This window comes from Hipposideros armiger, unplaced genomic scaffold (assembly GCF_001890085.2).
Source record: "Hipposideros armiger isolate ML-2016 unplaced genomic scaffold, ASM189008v1 scaffold_275, whole genome shotgun sequence".
Taxonomy (NCBI): Eukaryota; Metazoa; Chordata; class Mammalia; order Chiroptera; family Hipposideridae; genus Hipposideros; species Hipposideros armiger.
Window position 1 is genome coordinate 1,626,782 of NW_017731625.1, and position 21,699 is coordinate 1,648,480.

Here is a 21,699-nt window from a genome sequence, read left to right on the forward strand (position 1 = left end):
TCCTCACAAAAAGTCACTTTGTAGTTGGCGGAGGAACCTGAGTTTATATAGCAGATCCCTGGGGATGGGCAGCTAGGTTACTTCCAGTCTTACAAACTAGGTCAGAGTGACTCTCTAGGGAGGATATGGTTTAGTGGAATGATCTCATCTTATCCCCCTTTCTGGGAAATTCTGCCTGAGCCCCCAGGAAGTTAGGGTCTCCCTCTTTTGGGCCCTCACAGGATCTTGCTTTCGTCCTCAGACTTGAATGCAAAGTTTTGTGCTCTTAACTGTCTCCCCACACAGCTGTGGCCCAGTGCCCGTCCACAGAGAGCACGTGCAATGCCTTATTTTTTTTTTTTTTAAGATTTTTTTGGGGAATTGGGGGAGGGGAACAGCGTTGGGGAATCAGGGAAGGAAAACAGACAAGTTGCTGTCCTTTTGTTCTTTAGTCTAGTTGTGGAGGACTTTGCTTCACTGGCCCATGTTGGTGTTATCATTGCACTCTTCCCAAGTGAGGCAGTCACTTGTCGGCCAGTGGACGGCCGCTCACGGCAGCTCACAAAAGCTCATACCAGCTGCCGGCCAGCCCCACTGCAGCCTATGCCGTCGCCGGCTACTCACAGCAGCCCAGCTCCAGGTCGAGCTGTTGTTCACCATCTTAGCTGTAGAGGGCACAGTGTCACTGGCCCTCACATGGGATCCGAACCGGGGCCCTGCTGCTCATAGCTGGTGTCCCAAGCCAACTGTTAACCAACGTGCCACTAGGCCAGCCCAAAGTATTTTGATTATGAGCCCGTATTCTTTTGTTTTGTTTTAGCTGAGCCATCCTGCCACCTGTTGGCAGCTCAGCTTGGGCTGGGAATCAAATTGCTGTTGCTCAGAGCTCACACTCTTGAGCAAGCTCTTAACCAACTAAGCCACTCTGCTGGCCCTGCAATGCCTTTTTTTGAACTTGAGAGAAGGAACTGGACCTCAGGGAGGTGGGGACACTTCCTTTAAGCCACACAGCAAGTGGTGAAATTTGAGCCCGACCTGGTGGCTGCTTTTGCCCTCATTAGCTCTCTGGGAGGTGAAGGGTGGGCAGAGCAATCTGGAGCCTGGGGGTTGCTTGGAGGGGTGTAGTAGTGGGGGAGGTGCCAGGGAGAAGCCTTGCTTCCTGTGACAGAAGCTGGGGGCTGGAAAACCAGGGGTCTTTCTGTTTTGGGCCCTGGGCTGCCTAGGGGCTCTAATGAAGCCTAATTAGCCTGCAAACTTGCTGCTGCCCTCGCCCAGGGTTGAGCCCCTGGGACCTCCGACCCGCAGCTCTCAGTCTTAGATTGTGTCTTGTCCTCAGAAGGGGTAGGCTGGGTGTGTAAAGAAAACAGACCAGGTGCCCAGGTTCTCAGTCCCTCGTCCATGTGGCCTTCCTGCCTGAGTCCTGTTTCCCCAACTATCAAATGGACAGGAGGGAGCTGTTCCCCAACATCAAGGCATGGAGGGTTGGATGTTGGTGTGCTGAGTGCACCCAGGTTTGAGGTCATAACCTTCCCTGGGGGTGCGAACTGCCCACAGGTAGGCCAGCACCCCTACTACCCAGCTGTTGGGAGGCTTTGGCTGTGGGATGAGGCCTCTGATAAGGGACTGGAGGAGGTGGGTAGGACCAGATGGCAGGGAAGGGGGCAGGAGGGATGAGCATGTGCAGGGCCCCCTAGCAAATCCCCAGCAGCTGGGGCTAAGGCACACGGCCACAGCAGAGCCCAGAACCTGTGATAAGCCAGGAGCCAGCTGGTTTATCTGGTGGCCATGACGGACAGGTAGTGCATGAGCCCATCCAGCCCCAACCTTCAGCTGTTTCCTGCATGACCCCAGACTCCAGTATGTCTGTGTCAACAGCTGTTGGCTAAAGGGTTGCTGACCGGCAATTTCCAGCCTCTTTCAGGCCTCCTGAGTGACAAATCAGACATGGCTGCTGTCAGCAAGTACAGTCCTGTGGGGACAGAGTCCTAATAAGGACACCAAGTTCAGGAAACAAAGGCCAGGCAAAGCCCTTAAGGATGGGGCATTGAAGGGCATTTATTAGCACCACCCAGTTGATCAGCTGAGGGGAGGGGAGGGAAAAGGTGGGGTGTTGTGCCAAGAGGAGCAGGGGAAGAGCTCTGGGTGGGCTAGGGCTGGACTGAGAGGAGGTGAGAAGAGGGTTGGGCTAACACGGAGATGCTCCACCTGCTCCGTTCTCTGAGGCCAGCATATAGAGGCACTGAAGGGACAAAGCAGAAGCAAGGACGGGCTGCTGGGAGCTGCCTGGTCCACTCTCCCAGAAACACCTGCTGTGGCCCCCAGGGGGACTCTGCAAAGACTCTGGACTGGCATGCCCCCATCCCCTGGCCTGGATGGTGCACACCTGGGTCTTCACACCCCCCAGTCCCCAGCATGGACCACAGCTGGAACTTGACAACGCTGCTGGGCTGAACCCAGACTTCGACAGAACACCAAGGCCAAAAGCAAGGTTATGGAGCTCCTAGACATGTGAGGTTTGCAATTTTATTAAGAAAACAAAAACGTAACCTATACAAAAAGGAAAAGTTCCGTTCCTCTAGGTCGCACATAAGGCAGAAGGGCCAGCTGCGAGTCCAAGGGTAGCCCTGTCCTCGCCCTCCCCTTTTGCTAGGCTTCCTGCTGCTGGATGAAGGGGTTGGGGATAGCCTCCATGCCATCCTGCGGGCAGATAAGCACCACGGAGGTGCCCCTGCACACCACCAGGCCCAGCTGGCGGGTGTCCTCCGTAAGTTTGTACTGGTCGTCGGGGTCTGCAGAGAAAGAGAGGGCAGGAGTGAGGAGTTGAGACTGAGCCTCGGGTGGGATGGGGTCTGAAGAGCCAAATCGAAGGGTATCCCAATCATTTCCTTCACCCCTCCACGCAGGACCTCAGTGGGCACATACTGGCTTGGACAGCAGACCAAGTGCCTCCCAAACCAGGCATGCAGCCTTTCTCCCCTGCAACAACCTCCAGGGGAAGAGTCTGCTCTGGTTCTGCAAGTGAGAACATGGAGGCCCAGGGGACAGTGGGCTATGGGGTGCTAACAGGGGCACTGGCGCTGAGCCAACAGAGGGCAGCTGGAATACAAATTGTTCTGGGGCTCTGGGTTTCTGCACAATGGCGGAAGCCCTGTGGGGCCCATTCACCCGTGTCAGTGGGGTGTTAATGGCAGGGTGAGAGGGACCCCATGGAAGTGACAGCAAGCTCGAGGGGAGCTCTTCACAGAGGTGGCAGCGACTAAAAGTCCCCGTTATTGTTACTGCAAGATGTTGGGGAGGGGAGAGCCATGTGGCTCAGTGAAATCAGAGACAGATCTGAGAGGCAGCCTTCCACCCTCAGATCCTGCAGGGACAATAGCTGTCTGGGCCTGACCCTCCCCTCCTGGGAACCATGCTGTGTGTCCAGGCCTCCCTTGGGGATGCAGACTCACTCAACAAGTGAGTCCACCGCCTGGTAGGAGCGGCTCCTAGGGCCAACTGGCCCTAAGTGCTTTGCACACTCAAGCTGACTTGGTTTCCCCACAGGCCCCATGTCCTACAGATAAGAAAATGTATCTGCCCAAGGAGGCTGGGATTCCGGGCAGACCCAGGCAGGAGAAAAGATGAGGGAAAAGCGATAGGCTCCCCGAAATTGGCCGACTGAGTTAAGACCATGCTTCTCCTGTAAAAAGGGCCTCTCCCTGCTGGCCTTGTGACACTCATGTGTGGCTCCATTAACTTTTCAGCAGAGTAACACGTGTCAAGACAGTGACGGTCCCCTGAGGGGAGCAGCCCTCCCTCCTTCCCTCCTTCCCTTCTAGGCCTTGGGTCCCCTTAATGCTTGGCTCAGGCTGAGCTAGAGAACTTGTTGGCTGATGGGCCAGGGCTGGCCTGACTGCTGTGGGCTGCTGCGGAGAGTCTGGTGACTTGGAGGGATAGGAACTGGGGCAGGGCACAAGGGGAAGGGGATCCTTTGTTAGCAGTAGAGGTAACACACAGTGATCGCAGGAGACAGGGCTGGCAGAGCCCCAAAGTGGGATGACATCTTTCTAACCAAGCCGGGTACACTCTTAGTGCCCAGCACGGGCCACAGGATCAGTGATGGATCAGCAAAATGCTTCCACATCCTTTAAGTCCCCAAGACAACGGCCTATTGAGCTTGCCTGGAATGCTGGGTCAGTGGGAGATGAAACACACCTGGCAGAGGCCTGCTCTTTAAGGACCAAGTTCATCACTAAGATGGCAGGTGGGGGGGTCTGGGACAGTAAGAAAAGCCCGGCAAGCAGGCCTCTGAGCTCCCTGACTGCGCTCACCTCTCATGTATTCGATGGTGCCATCAAGCACAAGGTTGAGGAGCGGGTCAAACCCTTTCAGGATTCCACTGGCTTGTGGGAATTACCGAAAAGAGAAATGGAAAAGCATAAGATCAACAGTTGTTTGGGAAGCAGGTACCAAATGCAACTAAACTGCATGCATTAAAATGGTTAATTTTATGTTCAGTGAATTTTACCTCAACTAAAAAAACAAACAGGCATCCTAGGTTATGACTCCTTGACCAAGTGATGTATCTTTGCAACTGAGAGGGGGGGCGGTCCACATGCCCTTGACAGGCCATCCATCCTTCTGCCCTGATGCCTCTCCCAACTCTTCTCTCTGGCCTGTGCTTCTTATTGGGTTGTCACAAAAGTCATGAAGCATTTTTGTAACAAAAAACACAGAAAAAATACGTCATGCCTTTTCCGACAACCCAATACTTGTAACGCTCCACCTCCCACCCCCCCTTTCTTACTCCTCCTCTTCCAGGCCTCCCTTTGCTCTGGTCTCACCTGGTGGAGGCAGGTACCCCACTATGTCAGCACTCTGCTTGCCCATTTTCCCTGAAAGGCAGGGACCAGGCGCTGTACTGCCCTCTCCTCACTAGATTCCAGTGGAAAATGCAGAGTTAAGCACCATGTTAACACGTAAAGCTGCAAACTGTGACAAGTGCTACCAGGAAGTTATGACAAAGGGGACTGACCCAGGGTGGAGGGTCAGGGAAGACTTCCCAGAGCAAGAACCTTGAGCTGAGAGCAGGAAAATGACTCTGGCAGTTAACCTGGTAACAAGTTAACCGGGTAAAAGCACTCCAGCCAGAGAAAACATAGATACCTTTACTGCCCTATGGCAGGTGAAAGCTCCATTTGTTACTGAGAGGTACAAAAGGTTTGTCCTTACCCTGGGACAATGGGGAGGCCCAGAAAGCTGAACAGCGAACAAGATTTGATTTGTTTTTAACGGGTTCCTCTAATCCATACGGGGAGTCTCACTGTAAAGCTGTGGTCTCAACGGGGGCAAGACTGCCCCCCAGGGGGCACTGGGTGAGGCCAGGAATGCTGCTCAACACCCCACAGTGCCCAGGACTGACCTCACGACCGTCCTAGAACATTAGGGCCCCAATGTTAACAGTACCTGAGGAACCCTGGTGCAGAGGTGCCAGTGAGGAGCTGCAGCGACTGAACCGCACAGGAGGCAAAGTCTCAATCCCGGATAAGCCACTGTGGGTTGGATTAAGTTTGGTCCCCTTTCCATGCCTGTTTCCCCAGCTGCCGAAGGAGCATAGCAGCTCCGAACTCCCGGCGTCGCTAGGAGACTTGCGCGAGTTATCTGGGCAAAACGCCTAAGGGGAACCCGGGCATCGGCTGTCACTATCGTCGCTCGTTACTTCTCGTTAATCGTTAGGAGGGTGCGGGAGCGGGGGCCTTACCTTCGCGGCCTCCCTGAAACTTCACCCGGATCGTCTTGTCGATGTACTTGGACAAGTCTAAGATACTCTCCTTCTTCTTCTTCTCTTTGTCCTGCAGAGGAAGCAGAGCGCGTGAGGCGAGGAGCGCCGCCGGACCTCGCGTCGCCCACCCAAAGTGCCCCGCGAGCACAGCCTCACGCTCACCGCCATTCTGCCGCGTCGCGCCACTCTGTGCAGGCGTCGCCGTCGCGCCCTTTGACCCCGCACGCACGCATGCGCGGACCATGTACGGCGCTTGCGCGGCGCGGCGCACCGCGCCGGGGCGTTGCTGGGAAACATCTGGCGACGCCTGCGGCGGGGACCAGCCGACATGGCGGCGGCGGCGACCGTGGCTTGGCTCCCGGCAGCCATCCTCCTCTTCGTGGCCCAGGTGAGGGATGCGCCGGCCCCCGCGGCCCCGCCAGATGCGGTGACCCGGCCCCTTGGTGCTCGGCCGCGCGCACGGTCCGGCGGCAGTCTCTGGGACTCGCACCCCTAGCGCGGGCGACCCGCAGGCCTGGAGCCCTGCCGTAACCTTGCGGGCCTCTCTCTGGCCTGACTCCATTCCCCGCCTCGGAAGCCCTCCCCAGCCGCTGCGTCACTCATTTCCGCGCAGGTCTGAAGTTCGGGGTCTCCTCTTCATCCCCCGGGCCCCGCTGGTCCGTCTCGGGGTCCCTAACTGCTGCTGGGGATTCCCGTCTGGCTCCGTGGCCTTAGCCAGGTGATTGCACCTCAGTTTCCCCTTAAGCACGGTGCTAGCGCCCACCCCTGTGGTTTTGGTAAGCTGTCCAGCGTGGCGCCCAGTGCCTGGCAGTGTCGGGGAGTGGGCCAGGAGCCCAGCCCTGGAGGGAGTCGAATTTCCATCTCACTCTTGCTCCATGACCTTGGGCAAAGGAGTTCCGCTGCTTTGATCATCAGTTGCTCCTCTGCAAAAGGAGATAAGAGTACTGCGTGGACTCAGCGAGATAGTGCATAGGGTGATGAAGGTGTAACGTACTACTTCTTTGTCACTTAATGTTAAGGGTCTTTGGTGCTAGTGGGGGACTGACCATGAGATGGCTGATGTACATCGTCATAAGCGCATCTTTTATTTCCAATCCCTCCTCTCTCTGGGTTCAGCAGCTCAGGGAATGGTGCCCCTAACAGCTGTACAAACAGGGCCATTAACCTTGATCTGCCCATTCCAGCCCACCACCACCTCTCCGCTGTAGCTCCCCATGGGCGGCTAGCGTTCTCCCAGTGACCATTTTTGTCCCCCACATCCCCAGTCCATTCTCAACACAGCAGTAGTGATCTCTTTCAAAGTGTGTCAGGTCTTGTCCAGATGACAGCTTTCAGGTGGTGTCCTGGTGCATTTGGGAGGCCTCTGATCCCGCTGACCAGGAAGTGTCCCTCCCTTTCCAGCTCTCCTTTATTGGAAGCAAGCTTCTCTCTCTCTTTTTTTTTTGTTTCCCTGGAATGTCTAGGTCATCCTGGTGTCAGTTTAGATGGTCCCCTCCACCCAAGCTCTCTGGGACGCCCCTGCACTTCCCCCGAGCTGTTTAATCATCTTCCTCACTGGCCTGAGCAATTTGAGGGCCAGGACTTTGAGCTCTCCAACGTTTTGAACCAGGGCAGAGAGGGGGATGAAGGGGCGTGAGAACACCACAGAGGGAGTGGGAAGGCTTTTCAGAAGCAGTGGTGCCCAGGGGCTGTTCTGAAGGAGAAGTAGGAGTTTGCCATGTGGTGCAGGCAGAGGGAGGGCATTGCAGGTGGTCAGAGCAGCATGAGCTGGCGGAGGCGGAGGCATGAGAGCTGAGGACTTATTTGGGGACGATGAGGGGTCCACTCTGGCTGGTGTGGAGGCTGGTCCGATGCTTAGATCCTGAGACAGATGTTACCCCAAAGGAGGCCGTTGGAGTGCACTTTGAAGACAGGCTGGGGTTTCTCCTTCAGCTCGAGGGCAGCAGGGGGTGCAGCAGTGGGAGTAAATGGTAAAGACAGAGGATAAAAGGGCAGGCTGGGTATGTGGCCTCCCTGGGTTGGGCAGGTCAGAGCCAAGTGGTTCTGGAAGGCTCATGGTTCTGGGGCCTTTGCACTTTATCCCAGGCAGGCTGAGGCTTTTGAACTTTATCCTTAGCATGGGGTGTTGGGAGAGAGTGAGGAGCACAGTGGGGCCTGCTCTTCCTAGAACAGACCCCTGGATGTAAACACACCCTGACACAGAACAGTGGCCCTCAGTGGGTGGGTATGGTTCTTCTGGGCAGGGGGCTGCTTGCTGACAGACTTAAACTCATTTGCTACCATTTTGTGATCCGGGTGATAGATTTGACTTTCCCCAATAGGCCCACATCCCCCAGTTGCTATGAGACGTGTAAATAGTCCTGAACAGAGGCTGTTACTGAGCAGATCTTAACTAATGTCAGTGCCACCCTGCCCTCCTTCACCAGCTCCCCACCACCACTTGGTCCCATCCCCCCTCACTGTGCCCCCACTAGAACTTCTCTTTCCAAGCATCTGGTTCCTCGTTTTTCCACCCCTTCCCAGAACTCACCACATCTTATGAGAAGGAAGACTGCCCCAGTCTGGACTCTGGCCTCTCTCAAATCCCCAGATATGGAAACTGTCATGGTCACAGGTTCCCTGGAAGTTACTGGATCTGCTCTGTTGTGACGTGTCAGAAGGTGGCATGCCCTCTAGTCCTGGCTCATCCTGGTTCTCCAGGTTGGGATGGGCTGTGTTGGGACATGGGCACTTGCAGCACTGGATCCTTTTGATGAACTTCTGGTTCCTTTAACTCAGTGGGCAAGGAAACCTCATTCAAAGTGAAACCGTGCCCTCCCTAGCATTGGACACAGCACAGGTTTAGTTGTGCGAGTCGTGCGGAGGAAAGCGTGTGGGTGTGCTTGTGTGCTCTTAAATGTTGTTTTAATAAAGAGCTAGTTTCTACCCATTCCTATTTTACACAAAGGACAGTTTTTACCAACAACCCGGCTCTCATGGATCAGGGCTCAGCAAACATTTTTGGAAAGGCCCAGACAATATTTTCAGCTCTGCGGGTAACTACCCAACTCTGCAATGGTAGCTGAGAGCAGCTGGAGGCCCTACATACAGGCACAGGGCAGCCATGTTCCAATAAAACTTTATTTGCAAACACAGAAGGTGGGCCAGATGAGGCCTGAGGGTTGAGGGACCCTATACTCCCTGCAGTGACCCAAGGTAAGGAGATGGCTCTCACCATGGGGTGTCCCATTGGAAGGGGCATACACTGAGCATGGTACTTGGGGGCAGTCTGAGAACCTGGAAGAGGCACCTCCTAATTCTGCCCCTGGTTAAGGGAACGAGGTGACATGTGAAGTGTGTGGAGGTTCTGTGGGAGCAGAGGCAGGTGGGGGCAGGATACTGCCTTAGCGAAGTGCTCTGAGGCCCCTCCCCCCCACCCCACCCCCAGTCAGCTTCAGGCAGCCCCCGCCCTGCCCTTTCCTCCTATGAGTGCTGGTGGCAGTGGCCCTGCGCACCCAGCTTCTTTGGAGATCGGCACCCTGTAAGTACTACTGTGCTCAAGGTGACAAAAGGAAGCACCAGAGATGATGGGCTGGCTGCAGTGGCAGCCGGGGACTGTGGGGCTGGGAATTGCACCAGCTCCTGGTATCAGCCTCCAGGCTATGAGGTCAGTGTGCCTTGGGCTTCTTTCTGTGCCTTCACCACCATTAGGTGACCAGACCAGGGTGAGAAGCTCCCAGAGGACCTGGCCGTGCTTTTACTGCAGGCCCGGCAATCTGAGAGCCAGTCTGTACCCCAGGCTTGGTGTCAGGGCCCATGGCCCATCAGGACCTCCCCACCATGCCCCCACCTTGGCAAAGCAGCATCTGTGGTGTGGGTTTGGGTGTGGGTGTGGGTTCTGAGGTGCTGGCTGGCGTCCATCCCCATCACGTGTCCATTATTGGGAACAGTTGCTACCTGTTTGTCTCTATGGCAGGCTCTCTGGCTCTATCTGGAGGCATCATATATAGCCCAAGGACAGCAAGGCTGCAAAAGGATGGGCCACAGGAGCCCGAAGTGTGCAGAGCGTAGGTTGGGCCGTGAGGGTTCAGGGCCCACAGCATGATGTGGCTGTGCACTGACAGGGCCGCAGTCACACCTGGGTCTCCGTGGGGAGACTTGTCCCTGAGCTTGCCACTCTCCCTCGTTTTTTCCACCATTAGATGTATACGGTTGTGCCCCATCTGCCCTGTTGGAGGGAGGAAACCAACCCGACCTTCATGGCTGTCCTTGTTTGGTCTGACCTCTCCCTGCCCCATTGCTCCAGGTGGCCTGTGAGTACGGCATGGTGCACGTGGTCTCTGAGACGGGGAGCCCCAAAGGCAAGGACTACTGCATCCTCTACAACCCACAGTGGGCACACCTGCCACATGACCTCGGCAAGGCGGTGAGTACTGCTGGCCTTCCGGCTTGGGGTCTTGTCTGTCTTGTGGCTGCCCCTCTTCCCTTCCCTGGTGTCCAGAGGGGCCCTCTAGGAGACCCATCTGCAGAAAGCCAGCTAGGGGACAGGAGGATCTCAGCTGGGAAACCAACTGATCGGGTATAACTCGAGAGGCCGCTGGGGCCTCTGGAATCTGGGGCATTCCCGGAGGGGCCCTGCAACCTTTCTGAACCTGTTTCCTTGGTCATGAACAAAAAATAATGTCTGGGCACTGTCAACAGACAGGCCCTGCTAAAGACACTGGCCAGGCTTCCCTGTGCTGGCCCGGGGCTGCCTGGCAGAGAGGTCCTGGGAGGAGTGACAGTAGAGGGCGTGGCAGGAGCAGTGCTCCTCCACCCAGAGGCCCGGGTGCTCTAGTGAGATGGGTTCTCACTACACAGACTGCTGCCTGCCCCTCTTGTCTGTCCCTAGTAGACGCGGGAGGCAGAGCTGGAGACACAGGGAGGATTCCTGAGGGGTTTACTTGAGCACACGCCACCCTTTCCCTCCTGTCCTTGGCTTGAGCATGTGCATGTGGTGTCTGCGGGCCCCGCCCACCTGCCACATGGCACTGAGACCTGGTGGGGCTGAGGGGAGGGGGCATATGGGATGTTCACTGCAGAGATCTGGATACTGAAGCCACCCGGCAGGCTTCTCTGACAAATTGGTTCTCCTGAGGACTTGGTCCCACCCTGACTTTGCTAGACCAGCTCATGAGTGCTCTGCCTTCCTTCAGTCTCTCCTACAGCTACGGGACTGGACAGCCTCCATGCTCTGCTCTCCGTCTGACCTCCCCACCAAAGGCTTTAGCAACCAGATCCCACTGGTGACGCGGGGGAACTGCACCTTCTATGAGAAAGTGAGGCTGGCTCAGGGCAGCGGGGCGCACGGGCTGCTCATCGTCAGCAAGGAGACCCTGGTATGGCTGCCTGGCTGCCCCTCCTGGGCAGCGGGGACCCTGGGTGACAGCAGAACAGCAGGACCTACCAGGGGCAAGGGTTGGAGGTGGGAGGAGCCCAAGGGCCTGAGAGCTATGGGCACCAGTGCTGGCTGGGGTCTGGATGGTCACAGCTGGGGGAGACAAGCTGGGGGAGACAAGTTTGGTTTGCTGACCATGGCTGTGGACTTGGGCCTTTGGGCCCTGGTCTTGGAGGGAGCTTGTCCCAGAGCAGTCCTGGGGTTCGGGGGCTACAGGGCCTCGGGGCGGAGCTCTGGAAGCACCTTCTGAAGAGCAGGCATCATTTGCCCAGGTGCCGGCCTCTCCTTCAGGCCTTCCCAGGGCGGATTGGCCCCTAATTGACCTGACCCCAAGGTTTAAGTGAAGAGCGAGCTTTTCCTCCCCCAGTGGCGGGGGACGGACATGTGCTGAGCCTGCCAGTCTCCCTCCTGGTGTATCCCCCTCCCTGCTTGGCACCTGAGGACCCAGGACATTCTTGGGACTGTTCCATTCCCTCAGGGCTGGCTCTGCGGGCTGCCCCATCCTGGGTGGGCTTTGGTCAGCTAGCAGGTCTGCCTCCTTTGGACCCCCAGGTCCCCCCAGGAGGCAACAAGACGCAGTACGAGGAGATTGGCATTCCCGTGGCCCTGCTCAGCCATAAAGACATGGTGGACATTTTCAAGGTAGGGTCACCTGCACCGTACAGTCTGAGTACATGGTGGGCAGATCCATGACAAGGCTGCCCCTTGCAGGCTGGCTGTGGGTGGTTCTTGCTCACTGGCCCCTGGAGGGAAGGCCCCCAGTGCTGCCCAAAGTCAGGAACATAGGCCCCAGAAGTGCTCTGTGTGGCTGGTTAGATGCCCAGGCTCCAGGCTTGGCAGGCCTGACGCTGCCCACACACAAAGACTGAGCGCCACTCCCTTCCCTGCCGTTCGCACATGCTGGGCCTGATCTCCTGCTAACCCAAGGCCCATGTTCGTCTTTGATTGGGGCACTGGGTCTGGAGCAGGCAAGTGTCATTACACAAGTAGAACGGGAATGTGTAGCCTTTGTGGAAACTTTCAGAAGTGCACAGTAAACGTTCCTGACCCCAGCCTTCACGCCTCTCCCCATGGGGGCCTTTGTTGGCCTCCTAGACAATTCCCAGGTGATGTGCACCCTCACACATGCACATGGAACCACTTGCCTGCCTTCAGAGTGGATTGCTTGGGTCAGGAGTGGCAGGTGAAGGCTTGGGGCGAGGGGCCTGGGGACAGCGGCCAACCTTGAGCTCCGGTGCATCCTCCGAGGCAGAATTTTGGCCGAGCAGTGAGGGCAGCGCTGTATGCCCCCAATGAGCCTCTGTTGGACTACAACATGGTCATCATCTTCATCATGGCTGTGGGCACTGTCGCCCTCGGGGGCTACTGGGCCGGAAGCCGGGATGTGAGGAAGTGAGTACCCCGCACAAGTGTGTGTGTATGGGTGCATGCGCATGTGACGGACGGGTGGCCCTAACTAATGCTGGAAAGTGAAAAAATGAAAGTAACAGGACTGCCCACATGCCCAGAGAGCCTTCTGGAATACAGCCGCTATGAACACCAGGAGACGCGGCCAAAGGCCCTGTGGGTCCTGCTGCCTGAGACTGCTCTGGTGCTGGGGTCTGGGCCAGGCCTGGCCAGGCAGGGGCCGCATGTGGGAGAGGGGGTCCCTGGGTCGTCCCAGTGGTGGTCGAGGGCATCCCATCGCTTTCACAGCATGGCCCTCGGGTGACCGAGGACACATTTGCAGGAGCCCTCCCTGCAAGAACCCCAAGCTCTTGGACAAGGATGTGAGGTCCTTGGGGCAGGTCTGGCTCTCTTGTTGTGGGGTGGGGACACTGGGAACATGTGGGTGTGTAGAGAGCGGGCAGGCCAATGGAGCATGTGATGTGTCATCCTGTCCTGGTGAGCTGTCCCTGCCAGTCCTTTCCCGTCTGTGTGGTCCTCGGCTCCTGGGGCAGTGTCAGCCAGCCAGGCATCCCTGTGACTCATCTGTGCCTCACAAGAAGGTACATGAAGCACAAGCGTGACGACGGGCCTGAGAAACAGGAGGACGAGGCTGTGGACGTGACACCCGTCATGACCTGCGTCTTCGTGGTGATGTGCTGCTCCATGCTGGTGCTTCTGTACTATTTCTACGACCACCTTGGTGTGTCCCCAGCAGCCGCAGCCCCGCTAGAGAAGTGCAGCAGATGGCGGGTGAAAAGGGGGGCCTTGGGCCGGTCTGTCCCTTCCCTTTACTGGGTATATCACCCTGCCTGGGTGTGTGAGCGCACGGGGCCCTTCCCTGGGGTGTATGGGGGACCCTGGCAGCCCTCTCCTCCCCTCACCGCCCCCTTGCCCACAGTCTACGTGATCATCGGGATTTTCTGCCTGGCCTCCTCCACTGGCCTCTATAGCTGCCTTTCGCCGTTGGTCCAAAGGCTGCCGTTTGGCAAATGCAGGTGAGCCCCTGTGGGCGGACCTTTGCCCGGCCCTTCCTGGCCCCTTGCTTATGGTTCTGCTCACCAAGGTCCTGCCTCACAGCCTCTCCTTGGCCCAGTTGCTCTCTCCCATTCCCTGGGCCCTGAGGCTACCAGCTGTACTTCCACAATGCAAGAACCCCTCACTCTCCCATGGTCACCTGTCATTCTCGCACAGCACCAGCATACAACAGGCACTCACTCAGTGCTGGCTGGGGGCTCACAGACTTTGGGAGCAAGGCAGAATAGGGAGGCCTCTCTCTCCACACATCCTATTTCAGGCAGGCCCAGTGGGGATGCAGGGGCTGAGTAGGGTGATGTGGCTGCATGTGGGTACTGGACAGGGGGCCTGGCAGGGCAGGGCTGGGCCAGGCCTGGAGGTTTCCTGCTGGCGGGCACCCAGTCTGGTTCTTATAGGGCAGATGGGCAACTGCTCAAGGATTTAAATAAGGAACCTGTGGGCTCTTGTAGGCAGGCCGGCTTGGTGACTGGCCCAGGTTCACTCACCCTAAGTGCCTGTCCCCGCCTGGCTCTGCTCTGCACTTGGCAGCCTCCCTCCTAGAAATGTAACAAAGGCAAGGGGATGGTGGGTTTAACAATGTGAAGTGGAGGAAGGGGCAGGGCTAGGTGGGTAGGTGGGGGGGGGCACCTCTCAAAGCAGAGCCTGGAGGACAGCAGGAGGCCTGAGGGGTGGGCCTGTTGGAGTCAGGATGTGGGGGCACCGAGGGGCTTTTGGGTAGGAGTCGAGGTGACCCCTCTGGGTGCTGGATGGGGATGAGGCTGTAAGGGTCAGAGGTCGGGAGGGGCTGGCTAGTGGCGTGCTGCCCCTGAAGGCTACCCCTGCCCCTATCTGCAACCCCAGGGTCTGCGACAACAACCTGCCCTACTTCCATAAGCGCCCTCAGGTTCGCATGCTGCTCCTGGCGCTGTTCTGTGTGGCCATCAGCGTGGTGTGGGGCATCTTCCGGAACGAGGACCAGTGAGTGCTGCCCCCTGGGAGGCCCCTAGCTGGTGGGTGGCCCCTCCCTCCCGAGGGCTGTCCTCAGATGCCCCGAGTGCTGGACCGTAACCTCCCTGTGCCTCCTTTGAGGCCATTTGGGGGCACCTGGAGCCGGTTCACCGCCTTGGTTATTAAAAGCCTTCCTTTCAGTCCTCTGGAAATGGTGGCCTCCAGGCGTCCGTCCTGCCTGCCTGCTGCCCGCGTCTAGTTTCAGTTGGTTTGTCCGGCTGCCACGTGAACTGTGATTGGAATCTGGATAGGAGGTGCTGCAAACCCTCCTGGCCTGGGCACCCCAAGCCAAGTCCTGCAGGATCCCATATCCTCCAGGACGCTCCCCGGCCCTGGCGCCACTTGTCCCCACTGCTCCCGTGGGGTGCCCAAGGGGTGTGCTCAGCCAGCATCCCTTATGGATGGTACAGGGAGGCCGGCTGGCTTCCCCTCAGCTCGGCCTCCCCTGTGAGGCAGCATGCCCACAGCCATGGCCTAGAGCCCAGGCTGGGCCAGGAGGACAGAGCGGGCCTGTTCCTACCGGGCCCCCTCCTCCTGTCGCTGACACTGGTGCTCTCTCTGAGCCTTTCCCGAGGCAGTCGATGCTCTTGGCGGCACCTTTGTTTGGAGCCACAACAGATTTAACTGGCAGAAGGAAAGTGGGAAAATAGTTTGAATCCTTTGTACGCAAAGAGAATACGAACTCACAGTTAAATTTAAGCCAGGAGACTTTTTCTGTAGTATAAAGTTAGAATGGGCTATGGTACCTGCATCTCTAGGCACGAGCAGCTCACGGCTGCCTGTAAACCTTCCTTGCTTTTGAACCTGCTCTGGCAGGAGTCACTTTAGCCCGTGTCAGGTGAAGCATCTGATGAGTGACATGAGCAGGCAGAGTCCAGGCTGGGGTGCAGGGCACGGCAGGAAGGGGCGCACAGAGCCCGGGCAGGGACTGGGGCTGGGATTGCATGACCCCCAAGGCCAGGCAGGTGGGGCCGCACAGGGCAAATGCCACCTGTCCCCAACAGCCCCTCTGTTGAACCAGTTATGTCTTAGAGCCTCGGTGTGGGACTTCACAGCACAAATACAATGTGCTTGGCTGTGGGATGGCGGCGCCCTGACAGTGTTGGGTTAATGCAGACGTTGTGAGTGGGTCTTGCCTCTGCTTCCTCCTCTGCTTCTTGTTCCCATGAGACTGTCCTGGGGAACTCCAGATGCTCTTCCTCAGGGCCTGCCTTCGGCATACCAGGCACCAAGTTCCCATGGACAGTCTGTAGAACCTGGCTGGGCACAAGTTTGTGAATTATTTTAAAAATATTATTGAAGAGAAATTAGAATCCAGTAGAGACATAGTCTCCTCACCCTGTCCTGTGATCTGGGTGTGAAAGCCACAGCTATAGCGGGACTTTATAGAAGGACAGAGGGCCTGTCACAGGTCCGCCTCTTTTTGGCAACGGGGTGCAGGAGTCATTCACTCCCTGCAGTTCATTGCTGGCCTGCCCATCCCGCAGTCTTCTGCCTAGCACAGCGGGTCCGTCCTGTGGGTCTCCTGTCCCCAGCACAGTGGGTCCATTCTACAGGTCTCCTGTCCCAGCACAGCGGACCCGTTCCATGGGTCTCCTGTCCCGGCACAGTGGACCCGTCCCGCGGGTCTCCTGTCGCAGCATGGTGGCCCATCCTGCAGGTCTTGGACCTACACCACTGCCTCTGGCAGCGCCTGAGTCTTCACAACACAGCGGGGTTGGGCTGGGTGTAGGATGTTGTGGACTGCTTCGTGGCTGAGAAGAGAGGGACACAGTGGGTGTGGCTCTTGGCGGAGCCCCCATCCCAGTAATTGGTGCTGCTCTGCTCTTTCAGGTGGGCCTGGATCCTTCAGGACGCGTTGGGCATTGCCTTTTGTCTGTACATGCTGAAGACCATCCGCCTCCCCACTTTCAAGGTGAGGGCCATGGGGACAGGGCCCTGGGCAGCCTGAGTCCTGAGGGCTTCTTCCATGTCAGTCATGGGCCTAAAGCAGCCCCAAGCCTGCCTGCCACCAGGCTGTGCCCTGGTCTTCCCCTCTGAGCCCAAAAGACCCGGTGGGAGTGACTCATAAGTACACAGGGAATGTGAAGAGGGTCGTCACCTCCCCAGACCCATAGCCAACTTGTCACGGACTATCTCCCAACCGCTCACCTCTGCCACCTTTCCCATTGCTGGGAATCCTAGAGTGTGATTTGTCCTCTGTTTTTACCCTTCATGGGACATCGCTTCTAGAACACTCTCCTGTTGTCCGAGGGCCAGGGTGGGACTTGCTCAGACTTTCTCAGAAAGGCTTTGTCCCAGTGGGGATAGCCTGAGCCTTGTGAGGGAGCCGAGGGCGTAGGGGCATGTCAGGGTCCCAGGCCTGCTGCCCCTCAGGACACCTGTCCACAGGCCTGCACGCTGCTGCTGCTAGTGCTGTTCATCTACGATGTCTTCTTCGTGTTCATCACTCCCTTCCTGACCAAGGTGGGCACCCTGCCTTGCACCCTGACACCCTCCCCCTGTACCCCACCCTGCCTGCATTCTGACGTGGCCCCCTGTGTTAGAACGGGAACAGCATCATGGTAGAGGTGGCGACTGGGCCTACGGACTCAGCCACGCATGAGAAGGTATGTTCAGGCCCTGGTGGCCCAAGGGGGGGCGGTGGCTCGCCGGGTCTGCAGGTGCTGCCTCTTCCCCCCAGCTGCCCATGGTCCTGAAGGTGCCCAGGCTGAACACCTCGCCACTGGCCCTGTGTGACCGGCCCTTCTCCCTCCTTGGATTCGGGGACATCCTGGTCCCAGGTACGGGGACTGGGCACGAGAGTGGGTTCCCCACGGCTCTGAGGGTGCCCAGGTGTATTTATAGTGTCTGGCTGGGGGGCCAGTGGGTGAAGATGGAGACTAGCAGGTGGGGACCAGACGGTGCTGGTGAGGCAGGTGGCAGGGAAGGCTGGTTTGTGGTTGAGGCGGCCCCAGGGAGCAGCTGTGCCCATATTGATCATGGCTGCACAGATGTGGCTGCCTGGGTTGTCATTCCCCCCTACCGCCAGGATCCACCCAGGGCAGGACCGCCATCCCCTCCGTGCTGTGAAGTCTGTGCAGGCCCACCATCTCAGGCTACAGCACCGTCCTGAGTTGGCGGCATGGCCATCCGTGAAATAGCAGTAATGGCTGCGAGATGGGCAGACGCATAGCGCCCAACCCTTTTCCACAGATCCACGGCCCGTGTCCTCTCCCCACAGGGCTGCTCGTGGCGTACTGCCATAGGTTCGACATTCAGGTGCAGTCGTCCAGGATCTACTTTGTGGCCTGCACCATCGGTAAGTACCATGCTCAGGAAAGGGCGGGCCACGGTGTTTGCACCCCCATCCATCCCCCGTCCCCAGCTCCCAGAGCTGGGCAGGGGCCAGCCTGTGTTAGCCTGTGCTCACTGCACAGTCCTTTTTTTCACTTTTACATGATTGTTGTAGTTTTTCTCTTCTTTTGTCTCCTTTTATTCTTCCTTATTTTCCACTGGTTTCTTTTGTTACCAAAGCCATTGAGACAGAGGTGACATTTTTCTCATTTTCTGTTGCGCCCCGATAGTTTTTAAAACCTTCCCAGCCAGTTTGACTGTCCCCACCAAGAAATGAGGTGCACACTCAGCCCCCCTCTGCGGGAGCAGGCTGGAGAAGCTGCATGCCCCTGGACCCTGCAGGGCAGGGGGCAGAGTGCACAGGTCAGGCAGCCCTGACACCAGTGGAGGGGGACCTGTAGGTGCCACTGTAGTGCCAAGAGGACACAGGCTGGCCTTCGGGTGCATTTTCGGGTTATTATAGCCTCCTCCTTCCCACACTGCCCCCTGTAGCTGCAGGCACATGCCTGAGCCTTCCTGCAGGTTTACAGTCCTTGAGGTTATTCTGCAAAGGCACAGCTGCAGAGGTTTCGTTGTGAACTGCAGTGCTGGTGGCTCCCACAGTTCCCGTCAGTAGGACCCGTTAGGCATGCAGTTGCTGAACTCTGTCCTTCCATCGCCTCTGAGTCACTTTCTTGGGGTGCACAGGCAGTGGACACCGATATGTAGGAACCTCCTGAATGAGCACATCACTGGGAGATGTGGGGTGTGGCTCAGGCAGAACAGAGCCGAGTGGAGGCTGGAGACTGGCTTGGCCCTGGAAGTTACAGGCTTATTTTCTTGTAACTTTTACTTTGAAACAATTGCAGGGTCACTGTTGCAAGATGAGTACAAGGGACTCCTGCTGTCAGCTGACCAGTGTCTGACGTTTTGTCACATTTGCTTCCTTGTATTCTCTCTCTCTCTGCGTGTATGTGTGTGTGTGTGTGTGTGATTATATCTTCACGCTCACACACATGTAAGGGTCTCCACTGTTTGATTCTGAGCTGTGAACACACTGCAGACGTCAAGGCCCTTCACCAAGTGTCTCAGGAACAAAATGTTCTTTTCTAGGGTCACCATTTAGTTATCAAAGATTTGATTTTCTAATTCTTTGCATATGTTACTGTAATTCAAAATCATTTTTCTAACTAAAGATTTACAAAAAACAAGATACTGGGACATATTCATGGCTCTTTCTCCAGCCGCTTCTGTGGTTTCGGAGCCTTCCGCAGCTACCAGCTGCTGATCAGAAAGCCCTGTGGTCTCCTGTCCCCGTCCTCTCCCCAGTGTCCTCAGCCCTTTGGCTGCACCATTGCTCCCTCCTGTCTTCTCACTGACACTTGACTCGCATCTTACCTGCCCCCTCGGGGCCTGGTGGGAGCATGTGTCCTGGAAGATGCTGGAAGGTTCTATTCATTTCTGGAAGCGCCTGACTCTTGTTGGCTTAGCCCTATGTCATGTCTGTGGTGGCCCCTGTTCTGGGCATCCCTGCAAGAGGCAGGGCAGCCTCGGGACCAGCCAGCCCAGGTCACACCCTAACCGTCTCTCCCTCCAGCCTATGGCATCGGCCTCCTTGTGACGTTCATGGCCCTGGCCCTCATGCAGCGCGGCCAGCCGGCCCTCCTCTACTTGGTGCCCTGCACGCTGACCACCAGTGGCGCCCTGGCCCTGTGGCGCCGGGAGCTGGGCATGTTCTGGACGGGCAGCGGCTTTGCGGTGAATACCAGTTTGCTATGACTGTCTGCGACAAATAATAACCCATAAACCCTAACTAGAATTAAAGTTGAGTAAAGCCTCCAATTTTACACCTAAATCCGTAGTCCCTGTCCCGTGGTCCGTGTCTCCCCATTTCTAGAATGTTGTCATGTGGGTGTCTTGTCTGTGTGGCTCTGGGGACTCCAAGCTGTCCCCACGGAGGGGACAGCTCGTGACTGTCGTGCCAGGTGTGACTTTATGGTGGCAGTCCTGCAGTACAGTAGTACCCCATTTGATTGGGCATCGGTTCTGGCTGCTTCCACCACTGAACACAGCACCAGACTGGGATGCCACTGGAGCTCCTCTGCCAGGCGAGAGCTGTCGCAGCTCAGGTGCTGGGCTCTGTAGGGGACCTGGCACTTCCTGGCCCAGCCATGAACTTGTGAAAGCAGGGAGAGTGTGGGCCAGCCCAGCCCTTCCTCGACTGCAACCTCAGCTCAGCACACTACCCACAGGAAGGGGCGCCTGGGACTTCCCCGCCTATGACACGATGCTGTCATGCTCAGTGATGCCGCCAGATATGTCACTGTGTTCTGTTCTGGGGGAAGTTAAAACACTTATCCCGTCCATCCTGGTGTAGAAATGCCAGAAAGGAGCAGGGCCCCGGGTCTTAACTAAACAGCTAACCCTATGCTCGGGCCTGTGGTGCTCACTGGCTCCAGCTAGACCCTCTGCCAGGCCCGTGGGGAAGGCCTCCTGGGGTTTAGTGCCCACTGTCCTCAAAGAATCTCAGTCCTGACAGGTGTTGGCTTTGCCACAGACCTGGTGGGTTCTTCTAGAAGGTTTAGAAGGGGGAACAAGCCAGCAATGTCAGAGTCGGGTTTCTGCTTCGGGTCCCCTTCCCGTGGCCTGCATGCTGGCCAGTGGGACTGGACCTGCTCATCCTAGGCTTGGAGCCTGAGCCTCGGGCCTGATTCCTTTGCCCTGCCTGCCCCCCCAAGCCCTGCTGGCCTGCCCTGCTTGACCTCACTGCCGGCCTCTCTCCTCTTGCAGAAGGACCTACCTCAGCCTTGGGTACCAGCCACAGCTCAGGGCCCACAGCCTCCGAAAGAGTCCGAGGCCGTGTTGTCCCAACAGCCTCCGGGTGAAGCACAGGTCACGCCTGCCATGCCTGCTGAGCAGCCTCCAGAACTGGCTGAGCCCAAGGACATGGCTGGTGTGTCCACCCGGGAGCCCACGGGCCCGCCGGGTGCCTCAGCCTAGGGGGCAGAGCAGCCTTGGCCCCTTGCTGCCGTCCCCCCCTGAGACTGGACCCGCTGGCCCCTAACTTGGTGCTCTGGTCTGGCCGATGCTCGCATCTCCTGCCTCCTCGAGCCCAGCCGCACTTGGACCCCGGCCCTGCTCCCAGCTCGTGTGGCTGCTGCACGCCCCTCGGACCACCTACATCCCCGTCCCATGACCTCAGCCCTGTCATCTTCCTGGTCGGAGTCTCTTGGTGGAATCTCAGAAGGGGCAGGAAGTGTCACCTCGCCCGCCAATGGCTGCAGACCCACCACATTGGTGCTTACCCCACAAGGCTGTTTCCTCCAGGTCTCCCTAAAGATGCCCTGCCCTGGGCAGGGGGGGCGAGGTGTCTGCCCCTGACACCGAAGCCACAGCTTTCCATCTGCGGTCCAGCTGGTCCAATGCCGAGAGCCTGGGTCCCAGAGGTGTGAACTCAGGCCATCAGCCCAGCTGGCAGGGGCTGGACCCGTCTCTGGGTTGTTAGTGGGCCTGTGAGGAAAGGGAGCTGGGCTGAGGGCTGCCAGCAAGGCTGGTGGTATGTGGATGGCGCTGCTGGGCAGAGCCCTGACCCTGGTTCCTCCATCCGCCCCGGAGGCGTCTGGCACCTGTGCTCCATCCAGTCCCTCCATGTCTTAATAAACGGCCACGACTTTCTGAAATTCCAGTGGTGTCGCCTCTCTCAGACTGCCATTCCTGGGGAATGTGGTGGGCATCAGGCAGGGTGGACAGGTCATTGGGGTCCGCAGGGCCCCATTTC

At 57.6% G+C, this 21,699-nt stretch overlaps 2 protein-coding genes across 4 annotated transcripts; one reads left to right on the plus strand and one right to left on the minus strand.

Annotated features, from left to right (window-relative positions):
* Positions 1-2,468: 2,468 nt before the first annotated feature.
* Positions 2,469-6,011, minus strand: LSM7 (LSM7 homolog, U6 small nuclear RNA and mRNA degradation associated). The gene is made up of 4 exons (XM_019657253.1): positions 5,903-6,011; positions 5,720-5,810; positions 4,290-4,361; positions 2,469-2,768 (listed from the first exon to the last, which is right to left on the minus strand). Exons 1-4 carry the CDS (start codon positions 5,906-5,908, stop codon positions 2,626-2,628), a joined length of 312 nt encoding a protein of 103 aa, XP_019512798.1. The 5' UTR covers positions 5,909-6,011; the 3' UTR covers positions 2,469-2,625.
* SPPL2B (signal peptide peptidase like 2B) lies at positions 6,005-21,601 on the plus strand. Of its 3 annotated transcripts, none has more exons than XM_019657251.1 (15): positions 6,005-6,128; positions 10,026-10,145; positions 10,915-11,097; positions 11,709-11,798; positions 12,409-12,548; positions 13,145-13,284; positions 13,483-13,579; positions 14,460-14,576; positions 16,440-16,521; positions 16,998-17,072; positions 17,153-17,215; positions 17,290-17,389; positions 17,830-17,907; positions 19,519-19,679; positions 20,712-21,601. In XM_019657251.1, exons 1-15 carry the CDS (start codon positions 6,069-6,071, stop codon positions 20,919-20,921), a joined length of 1,716 nt encoding a protein of 571 aa, XP_019512796.1. In that variant the 5' UTR covers positions 6,005-6,068; the 3' UTR covers positions 20,922-21,601. The 3 variants fall into 3 exon arrangements, with proteins under 3 accessions (XP_019512796.1, XP_019512797.1, XP_019512795.1); XM_019657252.1 differs by having other exon boundaries at positions 6,006-6,128; positions 13,142-13,284; positions 19,519-19,745; positions 20,712-20,804; XM_019657250.1 differs by having other exon boundaries at positions 6,007-6,128; positions 13,142-13,284.
* Positions 21,602-21,699: the final 98 nt, after the last annotated feature.